The sequence below is a fragment of the Calidris pugnax genome, unplaced genomic scaffold (assembly GCF_001431845.1).
Source record: "Calidris pugnax isolate Ruff unplaced genomic scaffold, ASM143184v1 scaffold70, whole genome shotgun sequence".
Taxonomy (NCBI): domain Eukaryota; kingdom Metazoa; phylum Chordata; class Aves; order Charadriiformes; family Scolopacidae; genus Calidris; species Calidris pugnax.
The window spans coordinates 2,027,436-2,046,349 of NW_015090862.1; the positions used below are offsets into that span (position 1 = coordinate 2,027,436).

The 18,914-nt window shown below is 39.2% G+C and overlaps 1 protein-coding gene across 6 annotated transcripts in view; it reads right to left on the reverse strand.

The window, feature by feature from the left end:
- Positions 1–7,920: 7,920 nt before the first annotated feature.
- Positions 7,921–18,914, reverse strand: part of RAB8B (RAB8B, member RAS oncogene family) — a 40,684-nt gene continuing 29,690 nt past the window's right edge. For 2 of the 6 annotated variants that reach the window (XM_014944392.1, XM_014944387.1), the window contains 7 exons: positions 18,190–18,279; positions 17,319–17,384; positions 15,191–15,241; positions 14,661–14,685; positions 14,364–14,531; positions 12,141–12,213; positions 7,921–8,119 (listed from right to left, as the gene is read on the reverse strand). In XM_014944392.1, the coding sequence (XP_014799878.1) occupies positions 12,164–12,213; positions 14,364–14,531; positions 14,661–14,685; positions 15,191–15,241; positions 17,319–17,384; positions 18,190–18,279 (450 nt within the window). In that variant the 3' untranslated portion in view covers positions 7,921–8,119; positions 12,141–12,163. Of the gene's footprint in view, positions 8,120–10,455; positions 14,686–15,190; positions 15,242–17,318; positions 17,385–18,189; positions 18,280–18,914 lie in introns of those variants that run through there. The other 4 variants (XM_014944388.1, XM_014944391.1, XM_014944390.1 and 1 more) reach the window with 4 other exon arrangements.

Below are 18,914 nucleotides of genomic sequence, written 5' to 3' on the forward strand. Positions count from 1 at the left end.
CAAACATGCCAGATAATCAGGAACATTACAGAAAAGTAAACTCCGACACCCTTTTCAGTTTTGGCTGCCTATTCAGTAAGTAAATGTTTGCAGACAGATTTCAAATTATCTGTACTTTAATGAAGCCCAACAAAAGCAAACAGAAGACTTTGTAACACACACACAAAATTTCCCATCGTGCTCATCCTTCAGAGTGGACAAAAAAACACCTGTGGCTGCTGGATGGCCTCGCGCGGCTGTACAACACTGGGGGTGGGTGTACCCAACTGCTGAGTGCAGGCTGACACGAGGACAGTATCCAGCACCAGGACATGCTGCAGTACCCATTTCTCTAGCAAGAACACTCATAGAATCATAGAATGGTTAGAGCTGGAAGGGGCCTTAAAGATCATCCAGTTCCAACCCCCCTGTCCTGGGCAGGGACACTTCCCACCAGACCAGGTTGCTCAAAGCCCCATCCAGCCTGGCCTCAAACACCTCCAGGGATGGGGCAGCCACAGCTTCTCTGGGCAACCTGTTCCAGTGCCTCACCACCCTCACTGTAAAGAATTTCTCTCTAGTATCTAATCTAAATCTTCCCTCTTTCAATTTAAAACCATTACCCCTCATTCTATTGCTACACTTCCTGACAAAGAGTCCCTCTCCAGCTCTCCTGTAGGCTCCCTTCAACATCTAGTACCTGCTTGGGTCTTCACAAAATAAGTAATAGGTAACAAAGAGATAGTGTCTTGGAAGCCTCAGGGAATCAAGCAACTCACAAGCAACTCACACGACCAGTTAAATGTTTCAGTGGTACCAGTTTTAGATCATTTGATAACATTAAAAGCCTTTCTTGACTGTCCCAGAAGCTCTGCCCAAGCTCTAACCTAGAACCATAACCCACTCACTGCATAGCTTTAGACAATTATGTATTCATTACTTTTTCTGAAACTTACAAATTTGTTCTATAGCTAACCTAATTCATTGCACCTTGTTCCACTCATAAGACAACTTTCTACCACAATATGGCAGCTTCAGCTTCAGAACATCGTTCCTCACCAAGAAAAGACTGCTGGCCAGCAAATCAAAATCTGATATTAGGATAATTCAAAATGAGTAATTTTATTAATAAAAAGCATTCCTCTGAATGTTTAGTTCTGCTTTGCCATTCTCTCAATTTGAGCTATAACAAAAAAATGTCAAAGCCATTTCACAAAAATGGTTTTGCGAGCCTTCCTATTTCTGACCAGCTAAAGAGGAAAGTTAGTGGTTAAACTTGGAAATAATACCCATCACTTAATACCCATCACTCTTAATCGGAGCACAAGTTGTGAACAATACACTAAATAAGCACATAGCTTTTTAATGTGAAATCATGGAACAAAATTTCCCCAGACAACTTTTAGCCTCTTACACGAAACAGCACTTAAGTTGTTTCTGTGGTATCCCAGGACTACATTAAGATACATAAATGAGGCACTGTTGACTCTCCTGTTTTCAATTCTTAGTACAGTCATAGAGAAATACAGAGTAATTGTCCATGGATGAAAACCACTATATCCCAACCAAAGTAATCCGTATCATAATTCACATTAGCTGCAGTTACTTACCTGGACCTCAAGAAGAAAAAAAGACCCTCAAAAAATTCTACATTTAAAATGTGCACTTTTATCAAAACAGGTCTCATCATCAAAGTCAGTAAAATAATCAAAGTCAGTAAAATGTAAGTGAATGTAAAACTAGAAGTTTATGGCAACTTAAATGAATAGAACTTGGAAATTTTGCACATTTTCATTAATACATTAGTTTTATTTAAGCAATATATATATAGCATAGTCCCAGAAAAAAGCGATAGTTCCAAAAAGGAACTCAAAGTTCAATTATTTTGTTTTCTTTAAAAAACATAATTAACAACTGTTACTAAAAATAGTATGTAAGACAAATGGTTTCTGATTCCAGAGAAGTGAAATGGCACCATCTAGTGACTTAGAGACAAGAAAATCAAGTCAGGAAATTTGTCGCTTCTTTAACTTCCTCTGAACACCACACATTCAAGTTTGGAAACAATAGCAAAAGGAAATGTAAAAATAAACATGAATGCTGGTACACTTACTATGGAACAAGGAATTGAAAGTCAGTGTTATTACTCAAGGATTATTTTTCTACCAAACTAGGTACCTATACAGACTTTAGTATATTATAATATTTTTGGAGGCACATACAATATAAATGTAATAGTCACATCCTACTGACCCAAGTTATCTTCCTGGGAAAGCCAAATGCTTTTTAAGCAATGGCAACAACATCTTATTAAGGAGTTTTCTATTAAGTAGTGATAACACACATAGACATCAAAATTTACGAATAAAAATCTAGGAACTTGGGATGCATCTAATGCTTCACTGATAAAATCAAGTAAGGTAGCGGTCCCTTCTCTTCAGTTAATAACAACACATCATATTTGCACCAGCATCGTTATCCTATATGTATATGCTCACTGATTCCATTTCCAGCAGATTGCCTAAAAGCTGCCAGCATAGAAAATTTCTAAGCTATTTTTACAGAACTTAACTTTTAACTGCTTCTGTACAGATAGCATACATTTCATAAAATCTTTTAGCAATTAATCCACTAGAAAAATATAGACAAAAGCAGAATGTTTGCTACTTTTAATGTTTTTTCCTCTGTGCTTTTCTTAAAGGAATATGTTGAAAAAACCTCACATTTTCTCAACAAGAAGTCATATGACCTCTGGAGGACTATCAAGGTCTTTTCCTTCAGGAAATTTGGTATACAAAAAGTGAAAGAGTGAGGGAGGTTGTGCAGTGAAGAGTCTACTCTTCAGACATTTTTCGCCCATGTTTTCTCTTTTGTTCTTTGATTTCTGTGTGCAGTTAATAAATTCAAAGAACAGTTCCTTGCCTTGCTAGAAAATTTAAGTCTCTAGGAACTCAAAAAGAACCCCACCAAAAACCTACCCCTTTAAACTTCTAGGGTGCCCCACCCTAAAAATGGGACAGGTTGAAATTATAGCATCAGAGAATTATCCTTTTTTACACACTGAGAAACTGAAAGTACTTTGTGAAGAACATTACAGTGATCTGCAGCTCTGCAGGCATCTCACTCAGCCATAGCTCTATGGCAGGGCAAAGAACACTACCTATTCCTAATCAAAATTAAATAAATAAGGTTAACTGTTTATTGTTACAGGGTCAAAAGCTGTTAAGAAAAGCAAAAGACAGGAGAGCTGGCATTGCTCCATACTGCTGCAACCTTCAGCAAAAGCAAGTGAAAAAAAACTCATCAGGGAAAACACGGAAAAGCAAGCTACTACAAGCTACTACAGGTATGGCCCATATTCCAAGAACATATGGATAAAATCCTTGCTTGGTAGAACAAGCACTGGGTCAAACAACTTAATTTTATCCATTAACCTCAACATATGCAGCTGGCCCAGATCAAACTATTTCTCTGTTTCTATAAACCACTTCACCACAGATACCCAGTTTAGCTTTAGCAGAGCACAGAAACATACATTTGAACAGACTGCCCTTCCTCTTTCAAAACTGAAATGAGTTTAAGCTGAAATTTCTGCCTGCGAGAATGGTTTTCAGCTGACACACAGTCAATGGGACTCTTGTAATCAGTCTTTTGAGAGCACCTGCAGAGCTCACTTGAATTTTTACAAAAACCTGTATGATTGTCAAAATGTGATTTTTAAAAAATTTTACTGACAAATACGTGGGGGTATTACATATTTTCATATAATATATACTAAATAATATATAATATCTTATATAAATAAATATATCTAATATATCTTATATATCTTATATATTAGATATATAATTTATAAAAATTATCACTTGTTTTAACCATCATGGAGCCAAATACAATGGAAGTCCACAGACTCACATTTGAAATGAGGACTTTTCTAACCTCAGCTACAGATACAGTCATAGGGCTAAAACAGCTTCCAGTCATAAAAAAAGCAGCAAATTAAGGAAAAGACTTGTTAGAGTATCTTCTGATTCTAAAATTTTGTATGAATACCCTGAAGGAAAAGGCATGCAAATAATTCAAAGAGAATACACGAGCAAATATGCCTTTTTAGGGCAAGCTGTTACTGTATTTTGTCTTGAAGTTGGGCCTAATAATAAGGAAATTCACTAACATTTAAATTTTAGGACACTGCATGTCCCAAAATGAAGTAGCAGAAAATTTCATAGGAAAATGTGCTCGCGCTTTGAACCTTGCTTTTGATGTAGGTGAACCTCTGCAGGGGAGGCTGAGCTCACTTGTTGGAAACCACTGCTCTAGATCAAGAATGACAGACTTGCTGTAGAGTCTTTCAAGAGGCACTTAAGCATCTGACATCTCCGTTAAAAATACAAGGAGCACAAACCTTTAGATCTTGAATTAGTGAAACTAGTGAGCATGGTAGTACCTAATCAGGGTATGGGGGGGGTCTCTGGTGACCAACTGAAAATCAGAAGCACAGAGCAATTTCATTAATAGATGGTATGACTTAAAATATTCTAACTATGGTAAACACACAAAGATGGTCAACATACAAAGGTGTTGACCATCTCAGCCACCTTTATAGTTGAGTCTTTGGATTATTATAGTTGACGTAGTTATCATTAACAGTCTTCACCTTGGTAGGACACAAATGCTTAGGGCACTCTGACTGACTTCATACTTCTTTGCATTCGCTGGACACAATCATGTCTCCACACAAGGCATGCACATGTGTCTGTCAAAAAGCTGTCAAAAGTCCAGTGCAATCAGGTATCTAATTCATTGGTATGCTGAAATATACACTGATCAAAATCAGCAATGGTCACCTTTGCCCCAAAGCAAGAAGATATTAAAAAGGTTTTTGGAACACACATCAAAGTTTTCACTTATTATTTGGAAACTGGAAAGAAAGGTAAAATCTTATTTTCTTGGTTTAACATCAGAAATCAATGTCTTGAAAGATAACTGGCAAAATCGACCTCATTATCAGTTTGTATTTACTCTATGAATTGTAAGAACCTACCCATAAAGGACATTTACTGTTTGAGTCATTAGAGATTACATCTCTGTCATAAAATGGTAATTACAGGGCAAGGTAAGTATTGCAGAATACTATGCATGCAATTCCAGGTCAGTGAAGGAAGCTGTTGCTTTTGCACTCAACTGTAATCACTCATCTGACATTTTATATAGCAGTCACAAGGCAACGCATCATGATATCAAGGGTTACCATATGACACTGCAACCCACTTCTCAGAAAACTTACCTGACTCTACTAATTTTGTGTTCTCATTTAGACAGAATTTAAATACAGGGAAAAAACACTTTTCAGGGTAAAATTAAATATTTCATTCTATATCCTTAAGCAGAATGCAGTTTGGAAAGTTTATTGTCATTTAATCACTTTGATCTTTATGGAAAGAAGCTGAAGAAAATTGGCAGGCAGTAACAACAATAACTCATGAAAACTTCCAAATATATGGCTGAAAGGCAGTTTGCTCTAATAGTAACTTGTAACGGAATAAAATATAAACTATTTCAGTTTAAAATCTCTTTCTTTCCAAGAGGTGGCCCTTACTATGGAAGAAAGTACAAGGGTTAATTAATAGGGTTAACCCTATTAGCTGTGTTAGATCTCCAATTTGCATCATAGACTCAAATTTAAAAATTAAAGTTCCCAAGTTTTATTATTTGCTTTAAGACTACAACAATTTTATTTTCTACTATTAAACGTAACTCTTGAGAAAGTATGTTGCCACAAGACAACTGCTGATATTAGCTATTTCTCCAATGTGCTTCCACATTTATGGAATCTCTAGTAAATGGGAAACATCACGTGACTCACTTCAAAAGTCTATAGTAGGTAAATCAGAATACTCCCTGGTGCAGAACAGAAAACAACACTCCAAAGATGAGCACGTTTTTCCATACTGGTGCTTAATGGCTACCACCAGTTTGCACAGCAACAAATCACACAGGAGAAGAAAGCAGCAGGGAGACCAGCCAGGTGAAAGCCCTTGAGTCAAAGATGGGGGAAAAAACCCGAAAGAACTGTTACTCATATTGCATTTCCCACTAGCGTCTGAAATTTCTAACAAGTATCTCCATGAGGTAAATAGATTGGTTAGAGTTGCAAAGTAAATACCACAAAAGAAATACATTCTAAAGAAGAGTGCATTTCCCATGACTGCAAATTACTTTTTAAGAAAAATTAAACTAGCAATTTTACCTCTGATGTGGACAGGGTGGTTAAAAAACAGTTAAATAACTCTATCCATTTATGCAAACTACATTATTACTGAAAGAGGAAGGACTAGCTTAATTACTGCGTGAGAAAATACAGAAAAGCAGTTCCAGCATCTAAAAACACTTCTGGTACAGTCTGTTTCCTACCTTAGCTGTGGTTCTTGGGAATACCTGCTAGGGATTGAAATGAAATAACCACTCGAAATTAATTTTAAAGTGCGTATGAGAACGGAGGGCCTGCCTAAGCATGGAAGCTGGACGGGGCCCCTGCTGCCGAGCTCGGGGCTGGGAGCCAGGCCTTCCCCGGGTGGGCCACCCTGGCCCGCTCTGCAGGCCACGCCAGCCCCGGGGGGCAAAGGCCAGGCCGGGGTCGTGCCCCCCTGCACCCAGGGCCCTCGCTGCCCGTGCCCGCCTGCCGGAACCCGGCCTTGGGAGCGTCCTGGGGTATGCCGCAGGAGGAACCAAACCTGAGTCACCACCACAGGATTTTTGCCGGGTTTTTTACCCCCAAGCACTACAGCACAGCGGTGAGGTGTCCCGATGGCGCAGCCTGTGCCCCCCACCCCCAGCGCTCGGCCCCAGGAGGGTGACTGAGGGCGCGGGACACAGTGTCGGGGACATTTACGGACGACGGCCGCAGCTGCCAAGGATCCCTGTAGGGAGCCGGGGCGAAAGGCCCGCGGCGGGGCTGGCTTTGTGGGGGAGATGTGCCCGGAGCCACCCCGGGGGGTCAGGCCGGTGGGTGTGGGGGCCCGAAAGAGGCGTCTGAGGAGAGGCTGAGCCGTCACCATGTCAGAAATGCGCCCTACCCGTAGGGCCGGTGCTAGAGTGCGGCTGCCCGGCTGAGGGAAGCGGAGCTCAGGCCCCGGCGGGTCTGGGCCCGGCCGCCGCCTCACCCCTCAGCCGGCCGGCGGGGCGGGGCGGCCCAGCGCCGGCCCCTCCCCCGGCAGCGCCCCTGAGGCAGCCGGTGCCCGACGCCCGGCCCCGCCGGCCCTCCCCGCCTCGCAGGAAGCCGCGCTCGGATCCCGGCACCCGGCCTGTGCACGGGAAACGCCGGGTTTCGTGCCAGAAAGCCCTACAGACCTGCGGTAACAGCCCCTCCTGCGCCGCCCCGGCCCTCTCCCCCCTGCGCCTGAAGGCGGGGCCGCCGCTTCCCGCCGCCCCCCCCGGTATCCTCGCAGCCCGGGACCTTCCCCTCACCCGGTGCCCGCCCGGACCGACCTGCACCCCGGACTCGGCCGCCCACGGGCTGAGGAGGAAGGCGAAGGCCGCGGGTCGCCTCAGGAGGCACTGGGCAGGAAGCGGGGTCTCCCCGGCCGCCCCCGGCTGTGAGGAGGAGGGCGGGAGCGCGCGCCCCCTCAGGCGGCGCTGGGCGGGAAAAGGGGTCTGGGGGAAAGGAGGGGAGCCGGCTTCACTTGGGCCTTGTGCCCCCGAGGGCTGTTTTTTACCTCCCCTCCCTCGAAAGAGATAAAATATCTGCAGACTTAATGGAGCAGCACGTGCTAAATAGGACGTGGCACTCAGAGAAGTGTTAATTAATTAATTACTATTTTTAAAGGATTGCCCATCCCCACACTTGGTACAGGGAGTTGCTTACCCATTTCCTAATTTCAAGAACACTTACCAGTGCCGTTCCGGAAAATTACTTACAAACAGTATTTAAGACACGCATGGTTGCCTTTTCCCCGTATTTTATTGGTTCAGAGCATAAATGTGAGTTTTACAAAGTCATTGCCTTTCAGGTGAGGAAGCTCAGAAGCAGCATTTGGCAGCACAAGAGACTAATCTCACGGACAGAACGCGCTGAGGCTTCTTGGAAAAATTCCGTCCTTCATCTAGAATACATACCAGAGCTAGTTAGTTGCTATGTTACCTGGAAAAAAAAATAAAAATAAAGTAACACTAAGGATTTACCAACAGCCTTGAAAATAAACAGTCAACTTTTTTATTATTTTTTTTTAAAGCATTATTGACGTAATTGTGTGCACTTCACTTGTAGTTAATTGGGTAAGTAAAGACTACATTGTTCTTCAGAGATAAGCACATTGCCAGTTGTCCAACTAAACTATGTCTGTGGATGAAATGAAAAGTGTCACAAATTGTGAATGTCACCAGTTAAGAAAGGAGCCAGATGGGCAGTTCTGGAGCCTGCCATTTTCTGTCCCAAGACTACCATGTTCACCATTGCGTCATCTCTTTATGCTGTTCCACAAAGGTGTTAAAACCAAGTCAAAAAGGTTAGTGAGCACAATGGTACCATTTCCCTGAGAAATCAAAGACCATTCTGAAACAAGTCCCTCAGCACTGCCTAACTCAAAGCCTTGGCATCACCCAGCCGGAGCTGTGAATCACAGACACACCTTTGCAGCAGTGGCATCAGCAGAAAAAGTCACAACTGCAATAAGTCATCTCAATCAGCTACTCAAGGAGGGTATCTAAGACTAAATAGAGTGAAATTCTCAACACTTAGTGAACATTTGCAGAATTCTTGTTCACTTTGAAATCAGCAACACACTTTCCACAAGTCATTAAACACATTAATTCCTCGTATGAGGAAAATGCTCATGTCCTGCTCAAAACTTATAACTTTATTTCATAAACTGAAGGAACAATACTGAATATGTGTTCAGAGGACTTTTATGTAACATTTGTTCACAGCAGAAGCTTAGTGCTGAGGTACCGTGCTGAAGACAGTAAAAAAAATTTTGAAGGAACTACAAAACATCCTAGAGCACTGAAAATTCTCTTCAGTGTGTTTTGCATTCCATTCCATGCCCTCTCTTTAAACCTCTAGATGTCTAGAGCAACATTATGCAACATAAAAGCTTGATTTGTGTATCTCTTGAAGATTAGACTCTTTCTAAAGAAAAATTATTTTGAATTCTTATACTGATGACTTTGTTCTACAGAGCTGTTATTCAATCAAGTTGGGAAAATAATCATTTAGGAAAAAGTCAATTTACCAGATGATAAAAGCTAGATACATTCTACATGTGTACCAACAGCTTGCCTCTGGTCTACAAGTGCGCACTATTTGTACAGTAACTGCTAGTCTGCAACCAAAAATAGATCCAGGAACTGTAATAAATCACCATTTTAAAGCATTGTGTGTATGACTGCTATTTCCTCTCAACAAATGGAGAATACAAAAGTATTTAAAATGTTATTGGGATGCAGATGCACACCACCAGCTTCTGTGAGAACTGAAGGACTTGCAGAAGTGATTTTAGGACCGCTGAGCATCTAGAACCAGTTCAGATCAAGGGGATCTGCATGATAGTGTTTAAACAGCTGGTCCTAAAGCAGCAAAGCTTGTCTGCCAGAAGCAGTCTGAAAAAAAAAAAACCACAACAAAAACCAAACCCAACAAATAATAATATGTAACAAGAATGTAACTCTAGCGACTGTTCCTTAAGGTAAAGAGACAACACATCCTTTCAGCTACACACAGCATATCAGATTAGCACATAAAAAGCATGAACTTTAGAAGCTACTTGTCATCCATGTTTCCCATTTACTCCTTAGGGTCCCCTCTTGGGTGTCTCAACCATTAACCTGCTTTTGTCTTGGGCAGACAAAACCATTCTTTCCTTAGGTTGCTAATTTTCATACCCATTGCGAGTTACTGCCAAACTGCAATAATTTGAAAGTCAAAAACTATTTCTAATATAATAGCCAACAAATATTTCTGCCAAATCCCTCAATATTCAGTGTTGAGGGCAGCTGGACAAACAATATTTGCTATATTAATTAATTATATACCTGCCTCAGGTTACTTAAGAGTCATACCTTTCACATAAGGCTGATTTAAAGCAACAAAATAAATGTTAGCAGCTTGAGTAGATAATTCTTAATCAAATTGGAGATTGTGTCTCATGTTATCTTTACTGGCATTGCTCAGAAGTTACTTTGGAAAGGTATTTCATGACACTCAACATCTGAAAAAATGGTTCCTTATGAAGCTGAAGGTCACTCAAATAACAAATTTAAGCAATCACTGCAGGACAGAGGATGTTTCAGGAGAAATCAGTCCACATTTAGGACCAAGCAAAGCCATACAAAACCCCTCGTGGTTTGCCACTGAAGTTGAGCAACGCTTTACAGATGCAACTCCGCTGGACACCTTTCCACAACAGCTGTATCAAAAACAGAGCAGAAATGCCAACTGTATAAAAACTATGTGGAATATTTCATACAGAATACTCCAAATACTTTTCATTATGTAACTTTTATTTGAGACACACGTTGTAAAAAAGTTCACATGGAATAATAAAACCACTGGAGTGTGAAGGGCTTTTTAAAGGGGTAGGTTTGTTTTTTTTGTCTATATACATCAATACACAATTAATGATTAGGTTTACAAGTTAACCACATGACAAGTTCACTTTTATCTGCAGGAGCTTTTCACATTACACCTTTATACCAGAGATAAAATGTGCTTAAACACACACAGTAGAACACTTCTATTTCAAAATTAAGCATTTTCTCAAGGACTATACTTTTTATTCTGAATTTAGTAGCTATATAGCATTAAAATAACTGTAATTGAAGTTTTATTTGCAAAAATGTTCGTAAGGCCATAGGAATGCACTAAAATACTTAAATCTACCAGAACCAAGAAAAATCAATGGAAATCCTGCTTTTGTGGAAGAAAGAAATACAAGTTTTATTTATAAGAATGAGAATGGCATAAGCAGTGCAGTGAATGGAGGAGAATAAAAGACCTATTATCACCTACAGACCAATCCTTAAGAAGTTTAACATTGCAAAATTTCCGTTACATTAATAGATAATCAAAAAACAGATGCATTTTCACAAACAACACATTTATGCATTTTACATATTATTCATGTACTTTCAAATCATTATCCATTCACAATATTTTAATGTGATATGTATATTCAAGACTCCTTTATTCACTTGTGAAAATGATCCACCTAATTCTCTTGACTTCAGCAGACTAGTGTGGGAAATGTACTTACAAAGGGAAATACTTTCTGTAAAAAGAACTACAGGTCTGAAAAGTCAATTAGCACTTTTAAGACTGTCCCCCAAGTGGCAAAGTGAGCTGTGTGAAGTTTCACGAGTGGTTTAAGCTTTAGCAATAATAGAACTTCCAGACAGTAATAATAAATCAATTATTCTATATACACTCAACAAAACCGTCTTGTGCATGTTTTGCTGAGCACGGACTGAAAGCTAAAATTGCAAAGCACTGAGACCAGTTTCGGTTTTGTTTGGCTGGATTTTTTGGGGATTTTTTTAAACCATTTAGACAAATACTGGTCCAGATTACAGTGCACAGACATGGGGCTGAGGGAGAGACTTCATAACACTCAACAGTGTAAGTAGCATTTTTGTTTTATCGAAATCCACCAAAAAATGTCTGCCTTTCCTGAAAGGTTAATGGCAATTTCTGGAACAAAACAGAAATACATTTGCTGCTTAATGAATAATAATTATATGACTTCCTTTCTAATGGACATTAGAATACTAACTAGTTGACTGAGGTATAGTTAAGAGTCCTTCAAAATGTGGATTATATAGTCTTGAGCAAAGTAGCAACAGAGACTGCACAAAACAATCATAGTGATATTAGAAAAGCCTGTAGTACCCAGCATCTGATGCGTAGGCAGAACATACCATTTATCACCACCCGCTCATCTAAAGGAAAATATAGCTAAAAAAATTCCCAGTAAAACACAGCTGATTTGCACACTGAGATACAGCACATTTTTCAACGTCTGACACAGCAGACTGTACACAAGAAGAGGTCTACACTGACCACAAGTTAGCACACCCATAAAGTGCAGCCACTCAGCCATTATTAATACTGCTGGAGAAGAGGGGCAGGGGCAAAACAACAAAGAAAGAGAGAGAAATCTGCATTTTACCTTATCCATAAGACCACATGAAATTAGAATTCTTCAGTTTCAGCAGGGGACAACAAAATTGCATTAAATTCTTCTACAAATAGAAAAAGATGAACTTTACATGAACATTAAGCAAAGTGAAATATTTACTGCATTATTTTATCATGCATAAAGTGAATTTCCTATGGTCTTACCTCACATTTATGTACAGTTTAGCACAGCTAAATGTAAGAAAATAGCAAGTTTTTCTTCTCCCCGCCCTCCCCACCCCCCCCTACAGAGCAGATACCCCAAATTCGCTGCTGCTTCAAGAAGCACTTCATAGACTCTACTACTTACAGGCTCTTTCAAAGGGAAGTTCATGGAGACTAATATTGAATGAACATTTAACCACACAGCGAAGACAGGAAAAACAATACAAAGCATTCTGTAAACGGTGCCAAACACAGAACATGTCAGTTTTGGTTTGCAGACAACCCCTGAGATAAAAATCAAAGTATTACGACACCAAATAAGTCAGAGGTAAATTACTGAAAATAAACAACATTCATAATTGGTGTCACAACACTTTCTGTATAGAAGCACTTTTTTAAACCATACAGAAAACATAACTGCTTTAGCCTGTCCAAGAAAAACATCAAGGGTAGACAACAGAGCAGTTAGGGTTGCTTTGTTTTTTTCACTAAACCTTGTTGCCATGAAGATTTTTCTGTTTTAGTGCAGCAACAGCAGTTTATGAGATTTGCCATCTAGTTACAATCACTATTTCTATCAGACTACGTGTGGGGACAGGCTGATAACCACTTAAAACTTTATGGGACCTGCTACCAACACTAAACCTTTCGAGATCAGAAGTCTTTAAATCTAACACTATTGGCCCGTTCACTTTCAAATTATTTACAACAGACCCAGCGATGACAAATCCAGTACCTGACACCACAAAACAAAGTGGTTACCTGTGGGAGTGCCCAACTGGCTGTTTACAGCTCCCGACAGCGCAGTGAAGGAAAAGCAAGCACTAAAGCCAGACAGTAACTTTGACAGTGACAGAATGCACTATCCCCTAATAACAAACATGCTCGACACAAACTTGTAGTTAAAGCTTACAATGGTCCAAATTTGGCACATCAACAGAACTAAAGCACCTGTTTTCATTGCTCATCGAGGAACTTTTCCAGAAGACAATAAAAAAGTAGTAGAACAAAGACTAGGTTATACAATGCTCAGTTGAGTAAAAAAGGCAACTACGTTTCAACTCTGCTTCTAACAGTCTAGGTCACTGTACCAGTTTTTGATGAAAAAATAACTTAACTGCTTGAGCAGACCAAAGAGGGCTTCACACATTCAGCGTTAACTGCTTAACTAATAGTACATTACAGCCCTAATGTGACTGTTTCCATAGTGCCAGAACTTGACAAACTTTTAGAACTGCACAGGAAGTGCTAGTTTTTGGACACCTCTGTTGCCAAGGGTCGATGCTTACAGACATGAACAAACTGTCCTTAGAATTACAGCAGAAATGGAAGTCACCTTTAGAAGCAGTCATTTCTGAACAAATGAATCCACAAAGCGGTTACTCAAAACTCATGCATTCAGCTTCCACAAGCCACTTAAGTGATAGTGATGAGGCCAATCTGTGACGATGATTTCAACTCCAGAGCGTACTTCCTCATCAGAAACAAAAAAGGTGCAGACAGTTTGAGCTAATAAAGGGAAGTTAAGTGAGGAAAGACACTGTGTTTATTCAAATAACTGAAAGGTGCATCTGTGAATCAGTGACTGGCAACTCAAAACACAACTTTGCTAAGTCTGGCAAAGAAAGAAAAGCAACATACCACATTCAGAATAGAAGCCGTAGCTTCTGCATGAACAGATTTGTGCATCTAAGAAACAAAACCTATACAAATTGTTAAATGCCAATTGTTACAGAAATTCTCATCACTAGAGCATCAACATCCATACTGCAGTCATGGCCACAAGTATACAGCATAGAAAATAATGGAAGTGAGACTTAATTTTTCCCCTGGCTCTTCTGCTTGAAAATAAATTTGTTTAAATAAAGAAAGAAAAATCTGCACAAATCTGTTAGGTATCTTTTTTACAAGTCAAACTGTGCAAATACAAATGTAAGATTGTGCTGTAACAGGCAGTAAGAGGCCAATATGGATGTGCAAAGTTAAAAGAAACATAGCAGCTTTTGCAACAGGCAATAAAACAGAAAGTAAAAAAGGAAAACAAGTTAACTCTTGCATTTGTGTCTCCACTTCATAGCTTCCATATCTGAGAAAGAAGAGCCTGACAGGTCAATAGGCTTAGTGAGCAAAATCCACTTGGTATTTTGTGTATCGCAGTCTACGTTCAATGGAGCTCTCAGCAGCAGCTTGGTGGTATTATTTCTGAGGCTTTGTGACCCTGTGCTTTCAAAGAAGCAGAAAAGGTTCTAAGTGTGCTGCAGTCTATCATTAGAAGTTCATCAAAGTAGCGTGCATCGAAAGAAGCTGCTCTTCTTAGATCGGTTTTCTGTTATTTTTACTGGCCCACCTGCCCCTGATGAACTGTTGTCATTCTGAAAGAGAAAAGAGTATCATCGTCATAAAATGCAGAAAAAAAATTAGTCAAGCCTTCCTAGTTTCCTTCCCCACTTCTCCCCCTCCTTGCAGACCAATAACCAGAGCAGAGGTCTGTTGCAACTTGAGCTCCTCAATCATCCAGACTCTGCTAATCACTCAATAAAACTGCTTATTTTAAAAAGAAATATTTATCCAACAACCCAGATCTCAAGCATTAGCTGAAGGAGTGACTACATAATTTGATGTTTAATAAAGCAAGGATCCCACTGGTATTTTTCAAAAGAAGACATCGGTTTCATGCTGCCCAATGTTAACGTTCATGGAAAATAAAGAACAATTACACACGGATGTGTAATAAAATGTGATAAAGCACTGTTTGCTCAAATTTGATCTAACATCCACTGAGAGCCCCAGGAGTTTTCTGGCAGGGCTACTACTCAGCCAATTATTACATCAGTCATTTTAATCTATCTAGTTTGTATGCCAATTGGAAATACAAACCATTTTTCTGTTGAGCTTTGTCATAATGTCCCGTGCAAGTGTGAAAAATGCCTGGTGAGGAGTAGAAATAAAGAAAGAAAACTGTTAGTCATAAGACACGTTAAAGACAAGATAGATTTGGAGTAGCCAGACACATTAATAACAGTGTTCTGCAGGCCACTGCTAGCACTTTGAGCTGCAAGGCATTTTATGTACAACAGCTGTTTACTTATAAACTGCAATAAACATGCTTTATAAGAAAAAACTATAAAAAAATAAAATTCTGCTGAAAAGAAGGCTGCACACACTTAAAGTTGGGTGGGGTTTTTTTGGCCAAACTGTATTGTACGTCCCAACTAGGAACCCTCAGCGAGACAATGCTTGGGAATTCACATTAAGGTTAGCTTGCCTTCTGTCCTCCAAAGTTTTGCCTCTGGGCTACCTATAATGTTATTTACACTTCCAACATCCCTATTAAAAAATAATAAAATAAAAAAAAAAAAAATCATTCTGGCAAATCTCAGCATCTCAGACTTCAAAGTATGAAGGAGCAAAGAAACTTCTGTAGCAGAAAAATTCTGTGATTCTCCAGAAGCAGAGAAAAGCAGTATCTTAGGCTACCCGGAGATACCAACAATCAACAGTTCCAGAATGTATAAAACCAAACATTTCCTCTCACATTGTGTTTGGAATATATCCAAAGAGAGACACTCAATTAATGCAAATAAATCACAACAAATAAAATAAATTAATTCACTGCTGATCACAAGAATATGTGTCATTTCCCACAAGCTAAGCATTTGATGGAAAGAGGACTAAAGCATTACTTGCTGAATGCCTATCCCAGCTGCATTTTTTTAATGCTTTCTTCACTTCTGAACTTAAAAAAAAATATTCAGAGAGCCAAATGGTTCGGAGTAAGTGCAAACTATTGTACATTTAATGACCTCCAGGAGTTAAAATGAAATTGGTGGGCATGTCATGACAGTGCAAGTCAACTGTCTGGAGGAACTAATGAGGAAGGTAGGTAATTTTCTACTAGGAGACTATTGCTATCTAATGTTCACACTTCTGTTGTCTGCTGTAAGAACCATAGTGACGCTGTGAAAACCAGGTCAAGCAGTACCCCAGGTACAGCACAATGCAAATACGTCCAGTCTAACCATACTGTGTGACAACCACCCTGCCATCAGAAAAAAGAACGCTTTGCCGGCACAGCATCAGTCACGTTATTTTAAAGTAACAATCTCTCTAGTTTCTATTAATTTGTTAGCTGCTTGATCCAAATTAAGTACATGTTTGGAAGACTTTTAAATGGTATCCCATCAATAGACATGGAAAGGCTTTTAAATTATTACGTACAGGAACAACATTTAAGAATAAGTCTACCTTATTTGAATGAATGAATCTTAATATAACTGCTTTTTGATATCATATTATTTTATTGTCCAGGCTTTTCATAAAATTGAGATCCTCCCCCAACCCTCCCTGAAATGACAAGAGTGACCCATGATAAGACAGACTGGATTAGAGCCACTTTTCCTTCTGATTGTATTTCTTGATGCTCTCATAAATAGGGATCTTGTGTTTTTCACAAAAAAAAAAAATATTTGCAGGAAAACAGATTGCAAGTCCATAGAGAGAGTATTATAAGCCTTCTTCCTCTTCTACCATGAGCCTACAACAGTCTATGCTGATGTTTCAGGTTAACATACACATTTTCATTCTCATCTGCATAGGACATATTTAGTAGTAACCTAAAGGCTCCTAGACACAGTAGCATGTTATTCTGAAAGTGGCTTCACTTGAATCTGATCTTGAATCCAATTTCCTGCACAAAGCATTGTTCTAAAATTACACCCATTACACTTGCAATTTCAGTAGCAAGGCACAGAAGTCTAAAGCAACTGTTTGCTACAGTAACAGTAAACCACTCTGTTAACATCCATTTAAAAAACAATTCCAGACATTTCCAGGAAACAAGAAATGCTGGGTTTTACAGCAGCTCTCTAAATACAACACAATTGGTGATCCAGAAGCACAGTTGGGACTTCAGGAAGCAGATCAGGTCAGAAAGCCCAGTGGTCATGAAAGACACCTCCTGAGTACTAGTTCCAGAAACACACTTCAGTTAACAGCCATCTCTTACCTCTTCCACATTTATGCTGGATTTTGCACTCGTCTCCAAAAATTTGATTCCATAATCAATCGCTAACTGGAAGAGAGGATAAAGTTAATTATTGTATTTGAAGTTCCTTTGTAAAAATGTTTGGAATGTTTCACATACGTTCGTAATAGAAGAGATGCTGTACACCCAGCAAGCTTTCAATACAAACCAAACAAGCTTCCTTTCTGCTTTTCTCTTGCAATAACATTAAAGTTACCGGACAATTAGACAGAAATATTAGAACAGGTCATACCCTCATGTAAATTCAAAATCAACAAAGAGATTAATTGCTCACAAAAAGACTTATTTAGGACCTAAAAGAACACTAAGATAGAATCTTCATTGATATGCAATGATGAAGTAGATAAGTACATACAATCATGCCATAAGTTCTGTTGGCAGTACCCATGCTACTTTAGCTGTGTACATCATAGATTATCTAGTATTCTTACTTGCTTGTTTGTTCTGCAGAACAACTTATTACTTAAGCTTCAACAACAGTACTTATGACAAGAGTAAGTAACCCCCATGGTGGAGTGAGTACAGCGTGATCAAACTATAACAAAGCTTTATGTTGAGATTTAGAATACTTGATGCTAGAGCAAAGGTCAAAATTCTTTACAGGGTCTTCCCCTCAAGACAACAGTACCATTAAGTTTATGCAAACTTGAAGACAGTCAAGTGCTATTTAAAGACAAAAACCCCAAACCTGGCATCCTATAATATATGAAAGTTTCTGAAACAAGAGGTTTGAGGCCCATTATCTCTCACATGCCTGAAACATACCAAATATCCAGCAGCCAAAAATCCTAAGAAAATAGGCTTTCAAGTAAGGTAAATCACCAAAGCTTACCTTCTCCCCTTTTTCTTTCGAGACTTGTCTTTTTTCATTCATATCACACTTGTTACCCAGGATCATTCTTTCTACGTCTGAAGAGGCATGCTGAATGAAGAAAAAGTTATTTCTCAGAAACAAAGTACAACACTATTTAAAAGAAACTTATGTGTCAAACTCATCCCCAAACGAGTATTTTCTTTTTTAAAAGTTATCTAATGTGAAGGCATTACTGAGAAAGAAACTGACTTCTGAAACAGGCAATTTAACATTTAAATATTAAAATAGGCTGGAATACATACTCCTAGATTAAATTTGCTTGAGTATTATTACAGACCACATACAGTACCATGAGCTCTGTACCAGGCTGCAACGTGCACAGGCATTTGGCTGTTCCAGAAAAGTAAAGATACACACTTTACTTCCAAGTGGTACATGAACATTTGGGGTATTTGGTTGGAGTATCATTATGCAATATATTTGCATTTTTAAAATGGACTATTAATAAAAGACTTTTTAAGTAATAATGACTTCAACAAGAAAACTTCAACAAGAGAACTTTTCTTGCCCTGTCGCTATTGGATTAAATTGGTCACTAATACAGGAATTTTGCTTAAGAGCCAAAAAACAATACTAAAGAAAAGCCAATAGCTTTTATGTTTAAGGAAAAAAACCCCAGTAAGATTCTGTTCCCTAACTACAGCTTTACTAAAACTAAGGTTTCTCCTGTAACTTCATAATGA